The sequence below is a fragment of the Lepidochelys kempii genome, chromosome 6, assembly GCF_965140265.1.
Source record: "Lepidochelys kempii isolate rLepKem1 chromosome 6, rLepKem1.hap2, whole genome shotgun sequence".
NCBI lineage: Eukaryota > Metazoa > Chordata > Testudines > Cheloniidae > Lepidochelys > Lepidochelys kempii.
The window spans coordinates 48,514,489-48,531,331 of NC_133261.1; the positions used below are offsets into that span (position 1 = coordinate 48,514,489).

Here is a 16,843-nt window from a genome sequence, read left to right on the forward strand (position 1 = left end):
GGGGGGCAGTCGCACCAGGTGACTGAATGGGGATGGCAAACCTTGGCAGAAATATGGGGGGAGCGGGATTGTGACCTGATATGCAACCCCACACACACATCACCTCTGAGCAGAGGAACCTTCTGCAAAGGAGCCTCAATGTCACAAGCTGCCCCACTAAGCTAAACAACCCTTAGAGCTGCTCCCCAGACCTGGGAGAAGGAAGTGAAGAACCCCTGGAGCTGCAGAGATGCACTGAGGGGCATAGGTACCGAATCCATGGGTGTCCAGGGCTGGAGCACCCGTGGACAAAAATTATCGGGTGCCTCTGGTTTCCAGGAGGGGAAATTGAGGGTAAGTGGGGGCCCTACCTGAGGGGTATGTGTGTGACTTGAACTGTTCTGGCAACAGCTAAAACCTTTAAATTGTGTTCTCCCCCTCCCCCAGCAACCAAGCTCCCCTCAGTGGCTCCTGCCTGCCCGTAGCTCGTAGCTCCGCTGATCAACTCTTCCTCCTGCAACTGCCTCTTACCCACTGTGATCAGCTGTTCCACTGAGTGCAGGAGGCACTGGGAGGGAGGAGGCAACACGGGGAGGGGGCAGAAAGAAGCAGGGCTGGGGCAGGAAGGGGTAGGGGTGGGGCATTGGGGGATGGGGTGGAGTGGGGGTGGGGTCTGGGACCGAGAGGGGGTTGAGCACCCCCCCAGGACAACTGGAAGCTGGCGCCGTGCTGAGGGGTAAGGGCTAGGAGGTTGTATAATTGATGGACTCAGGGGACAGCAGATGTAGAACATGGGGGCAAATAATTAAAATTTTAGGGTTTCAGGAGAAGGGGAAAGGGAAGCTACTCACTATCATGGAGCATTTTATACAGATCTTTATAATTTGATCTCAGTGAGAGCTCCTGAAGCCAGGGCTAAAAATTCCCTTACTCTATATCTCTGGAGAGTTCCCCCCTCCCAAGAGTCCAAAAATCAGAAGCCAGATTAAAAAGACCCACATCTTTTTCATTAAATCTCATTATTGGGGGATGGGAGGTGACTTACTCATGATTTTTGAGCTTTTGCGGGTGCTATACTATTTACATTTAAAATGCAACATGCTATTACTAAATGTTTTCATCTGTATGTTTACCAGGCCCAGAAAGCTGATGATTCCACCTTGTGGGGAATGAGAGGAAAAACAAGTACAATATAAGAGCCAAACCTGCACTAGAAAAATTTGTTTAAGAAAAATAATACATGTCCTAAATTAGGACCCGATTCCATTTAAAACAAAACAAAAATCAAGAAAGAAAATGTAACATGCACTCTCCCTAACATCAAAATTATGCAGCACCTGCCATTTTTAGTAACATTTTAAATATATTTTAACAAATATTTGATAAGCAGAAAACATGTTTAGGCACATGACTTTAGTACTAATTATTAAACAATACAATTTAATTTATGTTGATTTTACAGTATGCAGTGTCTGTTATTAGGTATCATAAAACATTACTTTACATAGCCTCTTTTTAAGACTTGGAGACAGTAGTAACAACAATATTAATAATGGAATCAAGTATATTTATTAGTCTGTAATATACATCAATGGCCATACAGTTCTTTGCCTTTTTGTTGCGTAAGAATTGCGTACCATTACTTTTTATAGTAGTACAAGGCAACTAGTATAAGGGACAGGTACCGGTTAGCATGTGACTGGGAAATAATGCAAAAAACAAAATCAAGGAGATTAAGAATTATAAGTGATCGCTAAAATAGCCATTATCTATTAATATCATTTTTGGTATTTGCCATTTTAGCTACTCTATGATTGACTGCTCCGCCTAGCTATAGATTTTTCTTTACTTGATTATTGTCTTGATTCCAGAAAACTCCTCTGGCCTCTTTGACATCTGCAGTGCCCTTCTCAAGTCCATACAAACTACTCAAATACTGATATATACATACACGGTGCTTTGCAAACAATCCTTGCTTCAGTTGACTGTATATATCACGTGTATATGTGGATTGTAAACTGCTTGGGACACAGATTGCATCTTACTATATGTTTGAAAAGCATTGTGTAAATTTATGGCATCAAATACATATGTATGTAGATCTGTGACAGAGAAAGAGGGAGATAAAGGACCAGGTCCTCAGCTGATGTAAATCAATATAGCATCATTGAAGTCAATGGAACTACTCCAGTTTACACAAGCTGAGGTAGTAATTATTACTATTACTACTTATCTTATTGCTAAGAATTTAGAGAGAATAATACAATCAGGCACTTAACATATTGCTAGTTACCATTTTTGGATTTAAATTATTTCTTAAAGGAAATTAAAGCAAAGTGATTCTCCCTTTCTTATCAAAGATGAGTGTCAGTGTGACTAGTTAAAAAGAAATTAAATATCTAAAAAGGCAGAAAAATCATCTGTTTCAAAGTTTGGCACCTGCTTTTTACTATTTATTGTAACAAAGATCCTTCATTTTCATTCAAAAGGTACAACAGCTTTCAAAATTATTTTAATTTTCAACATTAAATACTGATGGATGTAAAGTGTGAGGGCCACCATCAAGGAAAATAAGCTGTGTCATACCAGGTCAGACCAATGGCCAACAAGTCTATATTCTGATTGACTCTGTGCCTGACTGAAAATCAATCCATCTCCCAGTGAAGCTAACTGGAGTCTTTCCATTGATTTGAATAGGAATTGGATCAAGCTCTAATTGTACAATGAAGCATACAGAGGGGAGGTGGAGGAGCTGGAATCTTTCCTGCCCCCTGAAGTGATCAGTGTATGCCCTCCAGCACCTGAGTTGATTTCTCCATTTAGTTTGCGTAATTATCAATATTAATATGGTCCATGAAATTATCTGGCCTCCCCTTTAAATCCAGCTATGCTGTTTGACTGTGACACATCCTCGTATGTGCAACAATAAGCACTTGCTGAGCACCCCTCCGGCACTGGTAATGTCGGCTAAGCACTGTAACCTGGTTAAACTGGCACAGCTCCAGAGGGATCCATACTGATTTTTTGGTGTGACATATAAACAGGTTCAAGCCCAGTATAAACTAATGCAGGTTTAGGGCTTTGGTTTTCACATAGAAAGATACGGTCATGTATTTCCTTTTAATTTCCTTTAATTCTTGTATAACTGGGGTAGTTGTAGTACCCTCTGAGAAGGTCAAAGCAAATTCTTTTCTGCTAATTCTGGTCTTTCCCCTATTTGTATTCCACCGACAAACATGGTTTCCCTTCCCAGCAACTCCTATCTAATCTTTCAAATCAAACTAGAATGCATCATGTTTGTTTCAGAAACAATTCATTTGAGATAGCAAAGATGTTGGGTGATGACTGTTATCAGCATAATTATAGATGTCAAGTGCCCTGGGGACAGTGCTTATTAGTTATTTGCCATTGTACAACCAGCAGAGGGAACACCAGCACTACTTTTTGTGATTCAAGTATTTGAGCTAGTGGCCCAAATTCTAATTAGCAGCACATTGCGTCCCAGTCAGATACTGATCTCAGTTACAGCACAGTAAATCCAGAGCAACTCCACTGCTCTCAGTGGCATTATGCTAGATCTACAGGGGTGTAACTGAGAACAGAATCTGACCCAGGGAATTGTGGTATCCCCTCCAAAATCTGGTTTTCTTCTTCTCTTTCCTACTCCTATTTTAAGCAAAGAAGGGGCTCAAATACCATAGCAGTGACTGAGAACAGTTTATACATGGATAGATTAGATTTAAAAAAAAAAAAAACCCACATTTGGATCCAGATTAGATTCTGAGTAGGCTTTTTGTTCAAATTACTCAGCCCCAGAATCACAAAAGTCACTCTAAATTTCTACTATCTTGGGTTAAAAATCACCTGTGAAGAAGTCGGAGGATTTTGTGACATTGAAACCAGAACATTGGCCTCTTAAGTTTTAGATCTGACCCAGTACCAAAACCATAGGTTTGAATCTGGAAATTTTAATTTAACATCAAAAACACAACCCCAGTGAAGTTTGAAGGGGGTTGATTATTTTAGAAGGTCTCCTTTGGACCCATCTCTGATTATAAAAAATTTGAGGTATATCAGATTAATAGCGACTCTTCAAACATTGTTTATCAAAATCAACCATTGTTACTGATAAAAATTTTTTTCTATAGGGTTTCTCCAATATAATGTATAATAAGGAATCCCTAAGACTAGGAAACAGTATGAACTCCTTGCACAAATATATATTTTCTTGTTAATTAATCTACACAAGAACCCTTGGCAAGCCAAATGGTTCCAACTTTATGCAGCAAGGCTTAGTTGCAATAAACACATGACTTAAAATCATTAGATAAATTATTTTTCCCTCTACACTTAGTCAATAACATAATTACTGGCACAGATTCGACAGCAACCATTCTCTAAACGGTCCCTGGCTGACAGCAGCAAAACTAGTAACAGCAGCTTCTTTGTGTTATACTGAAATTCTCTCCCACTGAAGGGGCAAAGGGTCACTGATTGCATAGTCTTTGCTCCGTTGCACACCCTTTGCTTATGTTCAGTTCTGAGAATAACGGACTGAATGTGCCACACAGTCTTGTAACTGAAACCTTTTTTTCTTATTACATATATTAAAATACTATTTAATAAATGTAAGGCACCTGTTCATTTGGATCAATGCATGTAATGTGCTGGATGAAAATCATATTAAAAAATTCTGCAGCAAAAGTATAATTTTCATTCAATACATCTTGAAAAACGACTCCTATCATTGTCACAATCTCATAATCCTTATAAAAGGATTTGCATGGTACAGCACGATTTACAATGTAATGGATTACTATTTCATAATCCTGGGGCAGGAGGAAGAAACCACAAATGTTTAAGAAAATTTTACTGCATTGCAAGCTTTTTCCAGATCCTGAAATAGGAATTGGTGATGATGCTAGGGAGGGACAGAAGTGCACAATATCTGATCACATCACACCAGTTAGCTGATCTTTGTTTCATCTTGGTTTCCAATCCTGTGGATATCCTTGTTCTCTAACAGCTCCACCTTCTTGTCACTCGGGATTACTGCATTGTTCACCATAGCTCTTGCTAATGTGGACACGGGCACAGAAAGTGCAGTAATAGACATCGCATGAGAGAGGCAACCCAGAATTTTTCTAGCACACCATTCTAATGGACGTGACTCTTCTCTGTCACATAAAATCAATCTTTAAAAAAAAAGAGAGAGAGAGAGAGAGAAAAAGACCGATTAAAAGGAGATGATAAATAGACAGCAAACACAGTTTCCACTCACACTTAATCACTTACGCAGGTTTAAATATAGTGCAGTGATCGAAGTTAAGTTCTTCAATTTTAACTTCTGCTTCACCCTAAAAAAACAAAATCCAGGACATGAAACAAGGACCCCAAAGTTACTGCTCATCATTCTAGCATGCTTAAAGTATTGTCAATACTATCTTGATAAAGATTCTTCAACTTTGACAGCAAAAAACTTCTAGGACTTTTGTGTTATACTCCATAGGTTACTACTACTGATCTGCTTTTTTGTCTCCTGACAATTACAAAAAACCCAACGAAACAAACTGTATACACAAAATTGCACATGCAGTTAGTCTATAGCAAAATATATCACTGTTACCCACTCCTCCTTTCCCCCTACCCAACTATTTTCACCCTCCACTACTACCCGTACTTCTGCGCTGCTGCTGGCAGCGGTACTGCCTTCAGAGCTGGGCAGCTGTCGATGAGTGGCTGCTGACTGAGGGCCCAGCTCTGAAGCCTGCAACATGGAAGTAAGGGTGGCAATACCATACCATACCTTCCTTACTTCTGCACTGCTGCTGGTGGTGGCTCAGCTTTCAGAACGGGGCTTCCGGCCTGCAGCCGCCGCTCTCAGCTGCCCAGCTCTGAAGGCAGCGCCGCCACCAGCAGCAGCGGAGAGGTAAGGGTAGCAGTACCGCAACCCCCCTACATTAACCTTGCAACCCCCCATGACTCCTTTTTGGGTCAAGACCCCTACAATTACAACACCGTGAAATTTCAGATTTAAATAGCTGAAATCGTAAAATTTATTATTTTTTAAATCCTATGACTGTGAAATTGACCAAAATGGCCCTACCCATAAGGCATGTTTTCCAATCCTTTATCATTCTTAGGGCTATCCTCTGAATGCTCTTTAGTTTATTAATATCCTTCTTGAATTCTTGATACCAGAACTGGACACAGCATTCCAGTAGCAGTCACACCAGTACCAATACAGAGGTAATATAACCTGTCTACTCCAGATCAATATTCCTATGTTTAGACAGCCAAAGATTGCCTTAGCACTTTTGACCACAGCATCACACTGGGAGTGCACATTCAACTGATTATCCATCAAGATCCCAAAGTCTTTTCAGAGTCATTGCTTCCCTGGATAGAGTCCCCCAGCCTCGAAGTGTGGCCTGCAGTCATTGTTCCTATATGTATGACTTCATAATTGTCCATATTGAAATATGCATTGTTTGCTTGCACCCAGTTTACCAACCAATTCAGGTAGTTCTAAATCAGTGACCACTCCCCCAATCTTTGTGTTACCTGTCCTCTTTGTCAGTAATGATTTTATTTTTATTTTCTTCCAGGTCATTGATGAAAATGTTAAATAGCATAGGGCCAAGATCCAATCCCTCGGGGACCCCACTACAATTACATTTTAAGACCATTTTGATTTTGTATTGTTCTTGTTCTTAATCAAAATATTCTGTGGCACTATGTCAAATGCTGTACAGAACAGGAGTATAATATGTTTACACTATTACCTTTATCAACCAAATTTTTAATCCTATAACAAACATATCAAGTTTGTTTGATGACTATTTTCATAAAGCTATGTTGATTGGCATTAATTATATTACTCTCCTTTAATTCTTCATCAGTCAAGTCCTGTATCGGCCATTCCCTTAATCTGCCTGGAATTGATGGCAGGCTGCAAGCCTATAGTTGCCCAAATCATCCTGCTTACCTTCTTGTGATGGGGAGATGCTCTCTCCCCATCCTCTGATGCCCCAGAACTGCTCAGACCCACTTTCACTTTGTGTGCAGGCTGTATTTTATTCTAAACCCAAACACTAACTCAGTACAGTACAACATCGCCATTTTAACCTTTACCTCTTTCAACACTTCTTTGCTAGGGCCCTAGGAGGAAAATAGATTGGTCAGTCACTCTCTGTCTCACTCTATGTTAGAAGTTCCTTCATTCCAGTCTCAGATAGCCCTATCCTCCCTCATAACACTTCCTTCCTGTCTTTTTATCAGGTTGTTCATCTAAGAGCTAATTAGTTCCTTACCTCCTCAGCCTCACCTGATTAGCTAATTATCCAATCAGCTGTTATTGGCAGAACTAACCTGAGGCTACAGTGATCAGAGTGCTGACCCACCTTGTCAGATCTCAGCAATCTGTCACATCTGTTTAAATATTAGCGTAACATTAGTTTTCTTCTAGTCCTCTGGAATTTCTCTAGTATTGCAAGACCTACTGAAAATTAACATTAATATTAAAGAAAGCTCCTCAGCCAGCTTTTTAAAGTTTTTGGATGCAAGTTATCTGGACGTACTGATTTTAAAATACCTGTAGCTAACTTCAGTAGCTGCAGTGTAACTTCTCCTGAGTTATTGTTAGAATGGAAAGTAGTGGATCATCATCATATAATATGAATAAATCATCTGGCTTTTTCTCAAACACAGAATAAAAGTATTTATTCAATACTTGTGCCTTTTTTGCATTATTAACAACAATTCTACCATTTCCAGCTAGAAATAGACAAATACCAGTGGTAGGATTTCCTTTGTTCCTAGTATACTTTTTAGCAGAGTCCTTCTTCTCCTTAATTCTGCTGGCCAGAGATTTCTCCTTGCATCCTTTTGTTTCCCTTATCAATTTTCTGTAATTCCTAATTTGTATTCACTATCAACTTCCCCTTTTTTTCTATTTGTTTTTATATAAGTATATATAGACTTGGCAGAATTTGTTTTTGTTTCTTTTGTAATTTTGATGGGTTTCAAAAATTTCAAGATTTATTTTTAAGCTTTTTAAAACTTTTATTTAAATTTTCAGTGTGCAGAATTGTGGGTTTTAAGCATTTCTTCCCTATTTTTATTTATTTAAATTTTCACAGTTGCAGGAAATTATGGGGGGGGGGGAGTGTTAGATAATAATTAAAGGATATTAGACACAGATTCAAAAAGGTAAAGCTTTATAACCCGTTAAAAGAGAAACTGCAAATATTATGTGTAAAAATTTTAGCCTTAAATCAAACTCTAATAAGTTCTCAAGCAACATTTTTCTTACTTTGCTTTTCTGTAATTTTCTATTATTGATGGAAATACTTTTTCATTGTTGTGTGTGTTGATGTTTATCAACATTTACCAATAAAAATCTAATCTTTCCAAGCGATATATTATAGCTTCTTTCACTTCCCCGGCTGGTTTTTTTGTTTGTTTGTTTTTTAAACCATTGTAGTCTTTTTGGATTTTGGCTTTTTGGGCATCTAGTAAAATATTCTTATACTGTTCCCAATTATCATTCAAATTTTCCTGTTTAAATTCTCTCTTAGCTGATTTGGCTTATAATTGCTTTCAGCTTTGTGAAATTGGCCCTTTTAAAACAGCAAGTATATATATATATTTCTTGTTTGGAATCTGTTCTGTTTGCACAAAATAAATGAAATCAAATTGCAATCACGTAATTAACCTGTGGAGCTCATTGCTACAACATACAACTGAAAAGTAATAATTTAGTAAGATTCAAGAAAGGATTCGACATTTCTATGAAAAATTAGAACATCCACAACTACGTTATACAGGATAAAAGTGTATACAAAATTTAAACGCTCTCATGCTTCAGGGTATAAGCCAACCACTAATAGACCTAAGTTAGTAAGAATTTCTCCACTGGGCAAGTTAGTCCATAACTGTGTATTAAGGGATTTCCTTCATCTTCCTCTGAAGCATCTAGTACTGGCTAGTGCTGGAGATGAGATACTGTATTAGATGGATTACTTGTTAGATCAAGTATGGTAGTTCCTAGTTCCTACATCAATGGCTGTAACTGGGACAAATCCCCAGTGTAGACAGGGCTGTAGATTGTTTTGAGGTCAAAATCACTGAGGCACTCAGGCACACTTGGAAGTGAAGACAGATTTCTGACTTCTTCTGAGAGAGGACATCTGAGAGAACTATATCTACCCTGGAGCAATTGAATGAGGCAACCCCTAAGAAATACTAGGCATTTAGGAAGAACTGGGATGGCCTCAGGTGACTTGCACCATTACACTACCGCACGACTGAGTTTCAACTCAGTTCAAACTGAAGTAGCTGTAAGTGGTAGCATTAAAAAACATATACGGTGGTAACTTACCTGTAGGAATTAGTTCCAAAATGAACCTCTGCAAAGCAAAGTCAGCTCAAACCACTAGTAAACATGCTGGGGAACAATGCAGCATTGGTGAGGGGGATGAATAAGTAACCTAATAGGATTTTCCATTTGTAAGCTGTATGATTCTGTGAAAATATATTTTGATTGAAGGAGCTTCTCTGGAGATATATTGTTATTAAGACACTCAGGAAAACAAGAGGCATGAAGAATCTCTCTCTCTTTCCTCTCTGAAATCCTGGCCCTTTTGAAGTCAGCGGAAGTTCTCCCATTGATGTCAATAAGACCAGTATTTAATCTTCCGTGTTTATCTTAGGCCTTGTCTTCACACACACAAAAAGTTCTTAACTTGAGTTACCTAACTGGAATTAATTAACTCAAGGTAAAATCTGAGTGCTGACAAGGAAGGTTGTAGTTTTTACATGAGTTAACAGGTTGAACTTCAGATAAAACAGATAGGGCCAGATTTTCAAGGGAGCTCAGTACCCACTGTTGGGGCCAGACTTTCTTTTTGAAAACCTGACCATAAATGTCAGAATGGGAGTTAGTAGGCACTGTGCACTTTGGAAAGTATGGACCTTATTTAGGTGCATAAATGGGAGCCGAGATATTTTAAAAATCTGATCCAAATTGTGGGTGCTGAGCACTTGAAAACATGGCCCCACTGGGCCAATTCTGTCCTCTGTTACACAGGTGTAACTCTTCTGGAAGGCAGTGGGAATTTTATTCACATAAGAGGTCAGAACTGAATCCTGAGAAGCCCTAGATAGCAACAATGTAGTTGAATTGTAAAAAAACATAGAAATTAGAAATGAAAAAGAACTTGGGCCAAATGTTCAAAGATATTTAGGCACCTAACCAGGTTCGGCACCTAGGATGGATTACAAAGGTTTTTAGGCACCTAACTGACATTGAAATCAATGGGAGTTAGGTGCATAGTTACCTTTGTGAATCCCATCCCTAGTGGGATTTTCAGAAGCACCTATCCGCAACTTTAGGCATCTAAATACCTTGAAAATCTGGCCCTTTATCTAGTCCATCCATCTGCCAGTGCAGGATTATCTCTGATAGTAAATTTTCTAGTGTTTTTTTTTTTCAATCTAGTTTTAAATTTCTCAAATCACTCGAGCTGTCTAAGAATCTTCTCCAATTTTTCTTTGCTTAGTTTTATTCCTGGTTAACCTCCCCCTCTTTTTGGATAACTGCTTAAACAATTCACTGGGAAATTTTGACTTTACACACTTAAGCCGTACAGAAATTTCTCCAGATTATTATTATAAGATTTAGATCAACTTTGATTTTTAAAATAAAAAAAATACTGTGCTTATCAGCTCCATTGCTAGATACCAAGAGGAAGTGTTTACAACCACCAGCTTTTGCCGACTCTGCTGACATGCAAACATAATCTTGATCAACGCGAACAAATCCATCCTAGGATAAAAAATTATTTGAATTAGATCCAGGTCAGAAGAATCCACAGAAGAGGGAAAGTGTGTGGGGTGGGGGAAAGCAAAACTATAAGTGGGATAAAATCCAGTGATTCTCCGTTTTCTTCCAGATCTTTCATTTTTCAAACAAAGACTGAAGGGAAATTCCATGGTACTTCATTTTAGAAAAGCATTTCATACTTAACTAAGCTAAGGATGGGTAAATGGTTTCTAACCATTAGAAGAATGAGGTTCTGGAACATCCTCCCAACAGGTGTAGGGGCGGGGGGAGGGGGCAACTAGGTAGTTTTAAGATCGCTCTTAATAAATTTATTACCAAGAGGTTGCCCGCAATAGCAGGGGTCTGGATTTGATGACTCAAGAGCTCCCTTCCAGTCCTATTTAAGTCAGTAATTCAAAGGTTGGTTGTCTTATTTCTGCAGTTGAGCAGAATCTTTGAAAAGCACACTTTTGTAGACGCCAGATTCCTTCATTAACGGCCCAATCTTGAAAGATCCTGAGTGCATCCTGAGAAATATGGAGTGCCCTAAATTCCTACTGAAGTAACATCATAGGGTCTACTCCTGCAAGCACAGGTTGGCTGTATCTGTCCCCAATGTAGAATTTAAAAGCACATAGAAAACAAAAAGTAGCCAAATATTTAAGTTATTTAACCCACGGTTAAGTAAATTCCTAAATGTTATCTTTGTTTAATTAGAAGATTTTAAAAGCAGATAAACAAGGCATCTACAAGTCATTCACCAGTTAGGAGAAAAGAGAAACTGCCTCAGAACATTACATAGTAGCATTAGGATATTTCTTAGATTTCTGGGTATGCTTTCAGTGTCTTGTTTTGTAAATGTGACAAAACCTCAGCCCTTCAGACTAAATGGAGATTTTTGCCTTACAAAACTAATAAAAAATAGAAGCTTCCCTCAATAAAACTGCAAATGCTGCTGATAAATATTAATTCTAACTTTTTTTTTGAAAGGGCTTGTTTGGGGTATTTCGAGTAGTAGCCGTCTGCTTTAAATCTCTCATTCTTTGTATCAGCTTCTTAAAAAAAATTAGCCAATCAGGAGTCCCTAGACCGACGCTGTCTCTCTCAGTTAATCCAAGGCCAGTAAAGGGATAATTTGATTAAACTGAGACCCTAATTTATTTAGCTTTAGTTCTGGATCAACCTCTCCTTAATAGAGTGCTGTCGTCTCCAATTGTTTGATGAAAATTAAAGTGACATAAATACCATGGGACTTTTTCAATCTGATTAGTCAGCTAACTTGCATCAATACTACCCCAGCCATCAGACGCTGGCGTCCTTCCTTTCACAAGCCTTACTAACAACTGACAACTTCTCCTTGAAGAACTGGCACCCACTCAGACCCCCACACTTAACCCATCATCTCTCCTCAATGGGTCCTGTTTGACAAGGTGCCCACACCTTTTTCCACTGCTGTTCCCTGGACAAAGCTAAATATTGTTTTATTAGCAATCAATAGCCTGTTGATCCCAAATGATTTCACAAATCCACTGAGTTCTCAAACTGATTATAAACATTCGTTTTTCTAAGCTGCTAAATTCAGATGGGTTTTCTCCTTTTCTCCCTCCACCTCCAACATGTGGCATTTTAATTGAGAGCAAAACCTCAACAGCCAAAAATGCCTGTTGTCTTTAATGTTGCATTTAACTGGTTATCAATTTTCAAAGACTTAACATACACTTTATATATGATCAAATCTTTGGCACAATAAGCTCCATAGATTTAGGATCTCCATGAAGATTTCTACTGGATCCTCTACTTTTTAATCTTCCATTTAAAACCAAACAGTAATAGTAAAGTTCCTACGCCTTTCTTTTGCCTTCCCTGCCCCATACAATAGTGCATTCTTGTTGAGTCGACAGCCAGGCAGAATGAAACAGCCACAGCAAAAAAACAAACTTCTAGTTACAGTATAATAAATGGCAACACAGTTAACTAACTGCTGAATGACATACTCCATGTTCAACAATTGGAAAGCCTGGTACATTCTGATGGCCCATTTGTTTGTATAATGGTCATGAACATTTCTTCTTTGAAGTCAGAAGAGGATGAGCCAGGGTGGCATTACGAACACGCTATCTATTGACTAATTCAGCCTCGCCCACCCATAAAATCTACTTTCTTCACCTTACCACAATGATGTTGATGACTAAGGGCATGTCTTCACTAACAACGTTAAAGTGCTGCTCTCCCCGCGCTATAAAAAAAACCCATCTCCATGAGGGGAACAGCTACCAGTGCTGGCAGCACAGCTCCCGGCATTGTTGCACTGTCTAGACAGGCACTTTACAGCCCTGAAACTTGCAGGGCTCAGAGGGATGTTTTTTTCACACTTCTGAGTGAGAAAGCTGCAGCGCTGTAAAGTGGCAGCGTAGACAAGGCCTAAGGAAAACGCTAATGTTTACTTATCCACCAAAGTAAAGGTTACTTGCCTGAGACAAACAGGCGGGTAGAATTTTGCAAGTCTAGACTATTCTATATATGCCCCTACTTGGTTGTGTAATAAATGTATTTAAGGGAATGTCTACACTTACCTCTGGAGCAATTGATCCAGCAGGGGTTGATTTATTGTGTCTAGTGAAGACGCGATAAATCAACCACCGAGCGCTCTCCCGTCGACTCCACTACTCCACCGGAGAGAGAAGCATAGGCGGAGTCGACGGGGGAGCGTCAGCAGTCCACCTACTGCAGTGAAGATACCGCAGTAAGTAGATCTAAGTACGTCCACTTCAGCTACGTTATTCACGTAGCTGAAGTTGCATAACTTAAATTGATCCTCCCCAGTGTAGATCAGACCCTAGTGTAGAACCTGCTCTCTAAGTCATCAGTTTTGGCAGAGGCTGTGCATATTGTGGACAATTCTGCATCACAAGTTACAAATGAAATATTACAGAGGTAAAGTTTCAAATAGATGATTTTGTCATGCTGAAATTTCAGCTCTGCATCTAGGCTCAGTTAACTTGACAGTATCCACTTGAAGCGTAATGTTTAAAAAGGTCCTCAAAGTAGATTCTTTTAAAGGAATCTTTTCCACATTCTCTATTTCTTTCCGTACAAAAAAAATCTACCTTACCAGACAAATATCACTCACAAGAGTGAAACAAAACATGGGCCCAGGTGGTAAAGCTTTAACTTAGAATCAGAACTAAATCCAAATTTTCCTAAATGTGGGGGTTGGGGGAAGGAGTGTTAGCTGTTCTACTAAAAAAAGAAAAGGAGTACTTGTGGCACCTTAGAGACTAACAATTTTATTAGAGCATAAGCTTTCGTGAGCTACAGACTAACACGGTTCTGTTCTACTGTTTCTGCGCTGATTGAAAGAAGGGAGTGAAACAAAGGGATTCGTACAATACTTCTGCAAAGTGAAAACTAAGCAACGTTGTGTATTTTTGCTTACTGCTCCTCCCTTTGCTTTTGTGGTACCAAAACAACAGAATCCAACATCATGACCTTGAAATGATGCAGAATATTCATCCAGTTTTTCGAAGTCTACCACCTGTTGATTCTAAAACACAAGGATACAAAATAACATGAAAACATTAACAGATAAAGCAGTGTTAAAACTGACACCAAATATGCCAGTCATATGACTTACCACATTTTGATATGCCACTTCTTCAAAAGTCAGTTTTCTACGTCCTATGATGGTGACATTAGAAAACAATTGCTGTTTCAAAATTTCTTTTAACAACTCTTTGCCAGTTGCTCCTGATGCACCAAGGATAAAACAAGATTTATTACGTTTCTTGAAGTTTTCACGAAGGTTTTGTATGTTCTCAAGCTCAGCCATTCTGTATATGAAAAACAAAATCATACAGTTCTTTAAAAGAGTCACAATGGATTTTTTTTAAACATCCTTTTGTCTAGTGGTAAAGAAGCAGACTGATTGTTTTCTGTTATATCAAATTTACTGTGTTTTTGTTTAATAGTAAAAAAGAAAGGTTTAAATGTTTTAAGGACTTTTTCATTGAACCATGTCTTCAGTCTCTCAGGACCGTTCTCAAACTGTGACAATTTGAATAAATGATTTTTTTTAAATGAAGAGTGAAATGTTATGTCTCATTGACATACACTAGGAAACCTGTCATTGTAACAGGGAGCTGGAAAATAACTTCTTTACCTTTAATCCAAAATAAGAAATTATCCTTGAAAGTGACTGAGAATTTGGCATGTTTCATATCTCCCTAGTAAATCCCATCCCGATTGCCTATTATTCAGTATCCACCACAGGGTGGGGGTGTAGGGGTTATTTCTGGAATTCTGCTGGGAAAGGTAATAGGTATGACATACAAGAGCTAATTATCCCTAGTCATAAATAGCACCTCTCTCTCTAATAAATAACTTGAATGCCCTCTGAGTGCAGAGCACCAAAGCCTTGGTGGAGGGGCAGGGGTATGTGCTGCTGATATCCTGGCTGGCAGCACGAGGAGGCTCTTGGAACTATATATAATACTGCAGGGGCTGGTGATCTCTAGTTACAAAGAACAAACAATGCTGATACCTAGTTTTTATATATTGCCTTTTATTGATAGATCTCAAAGAACTTTACAAAGGAGGTAAATATCATTACCCCCCTTTTACGGATTGGAAAGTAAAACAGGGGACTACATGTATCCTGGAATGCAGTGACAATGAAAAGGAATTAGGGGTCGTGGTAGACAACCAGTTGAACATGAATTCCCAGTGCAATGCTGTAGCTAAGAGGGCTAACCCAATCCTTTGATGTAAAAGCAGGGAGGTGGTATGGGCCCTGTATTACAGCATTAGACTGCAGCTTTGTGGGGAGTTGCTGACTCAGTGATCTCTCTCATATTGCAAGTAAGTTGATGATGATTTTGTAGACTTGTGGTCTGTCTGTTCAATGCCTCAGACCTCCAGCCTGGTCATGGTTTCAAGTCTGCCCCTTTTAGCGTACATATAAAAAGTCCAAGAACAGGGAGGTCTTCAGGATCAGATAAGAGATTCAGGGCTTCCCACTTAGTTTGGGGTCTCATGGTCCAGATTCCTGTATCTTCAGGACCTTCCATCAACTAGGTTTCCCGCTGAGGGATAGGCTTTTATAGTTTCCCCTCTTCAGGCAGTGGTAGGGGAGTCCAGGCCCACCCTCTCTACTGAGCTCAGATGCAGAGCCCAGTGGTAGGTAGCTAAGTCCTGCACCCTCAGGTACTATGTGGCTGCCTCCCTGGATCACTTCCTACAAGCCCCCGTTCTTCCCACAGGGTAAAGTAAAGAACTGAACATAAAGATAAAGTCTCTTGACCTTCAGAGTCACAGGCCCCTTCTTTGTAGGCTTGGTCACAGCAATACAGCCAGGCCTCAGGCAGCAAGAACTCCTGCAGGGTTCCTTCCCACGAGTTTAACATGTAGATCAACTCACCTCTACTGTCTGCCTTCCACTGACCCTACTCTGTTTCCCTTTTTAAGTCCCTCCTCAAGCCAATGCAGACTTTGCAGGTGTGGTTGGGCAAAGCCAACAGGGTTCAGAGCAGCTCCTTAACCCCCTCTTGTCAAGTGTGGGGTCTGTATACTCTATTACAAGGAACTACTAGATAGTCTAGTCTGGCCTCTTGTATATCACAGGCCACCAACACCACCCAACAGCTACACATGAAACCCAACAATTGAAACAAGTTCAAAGTATTAGAGCCCACAGGAGACTAGACTGTTATATGGCACAGGCAGAAAATAGGAGGGTTTGAGATGCACCGGTGCTTGAGGCCCCTGCAATAGCAGGGAAATGATTAAGTAAAAAATATCCAGATAATCCTGGCAAGTGACCCACATCCATATGCTGCAGAGGAAGGTGAAATACCCTGCCCCACAAGGTCACTGCCAACTGACCTGGGGAAAGTTCTTTCCTGACCCCACATATGACAATCAGTTAGACCCTGAGACTGTGAGCAATAACCAGCCAGCCAAGCAACTGAGAGACAAAGCCCTGGCCCACCCCACCCAATTTCCCCATCTCCAGCTGTGGAAGGGGATTTAAAAAAAAACTCT

At 39.6% G+C, this 16,843-nt stretch overlaps 1 protein-coding gene across 1 annotated transcript; it reads right to left on the bottom strand.

Annotated features, from left to right (window-relative positions):
* Positions 1-4,945: 4,945 nt before the first annotated feature.
* Positions 4,946-14,633, bottom strand: HTATIP2 (HIV-1 Tat interactive protein 2). The gene is made up of 5 exons (XM_073350327.1): positions 14,439-14,633; positions 14,241-14,348; positions 10,670-10,807; positions 5,275-5,336; positions 4,946-5,174 (listed from the first exon to the last, which is right to left on the bottom strand). The coding sequence occupies exons 1-5, from the start codon at positions 14,631-14,633 to the stop codon at positions 4,946-4,948; spliced, it is 732 nt and encodes a 243-aa protein (XP_073206428.1).
* Between the last annotated feature and the right edge of the window lie 2,210 nt (positions 14,634-16,843).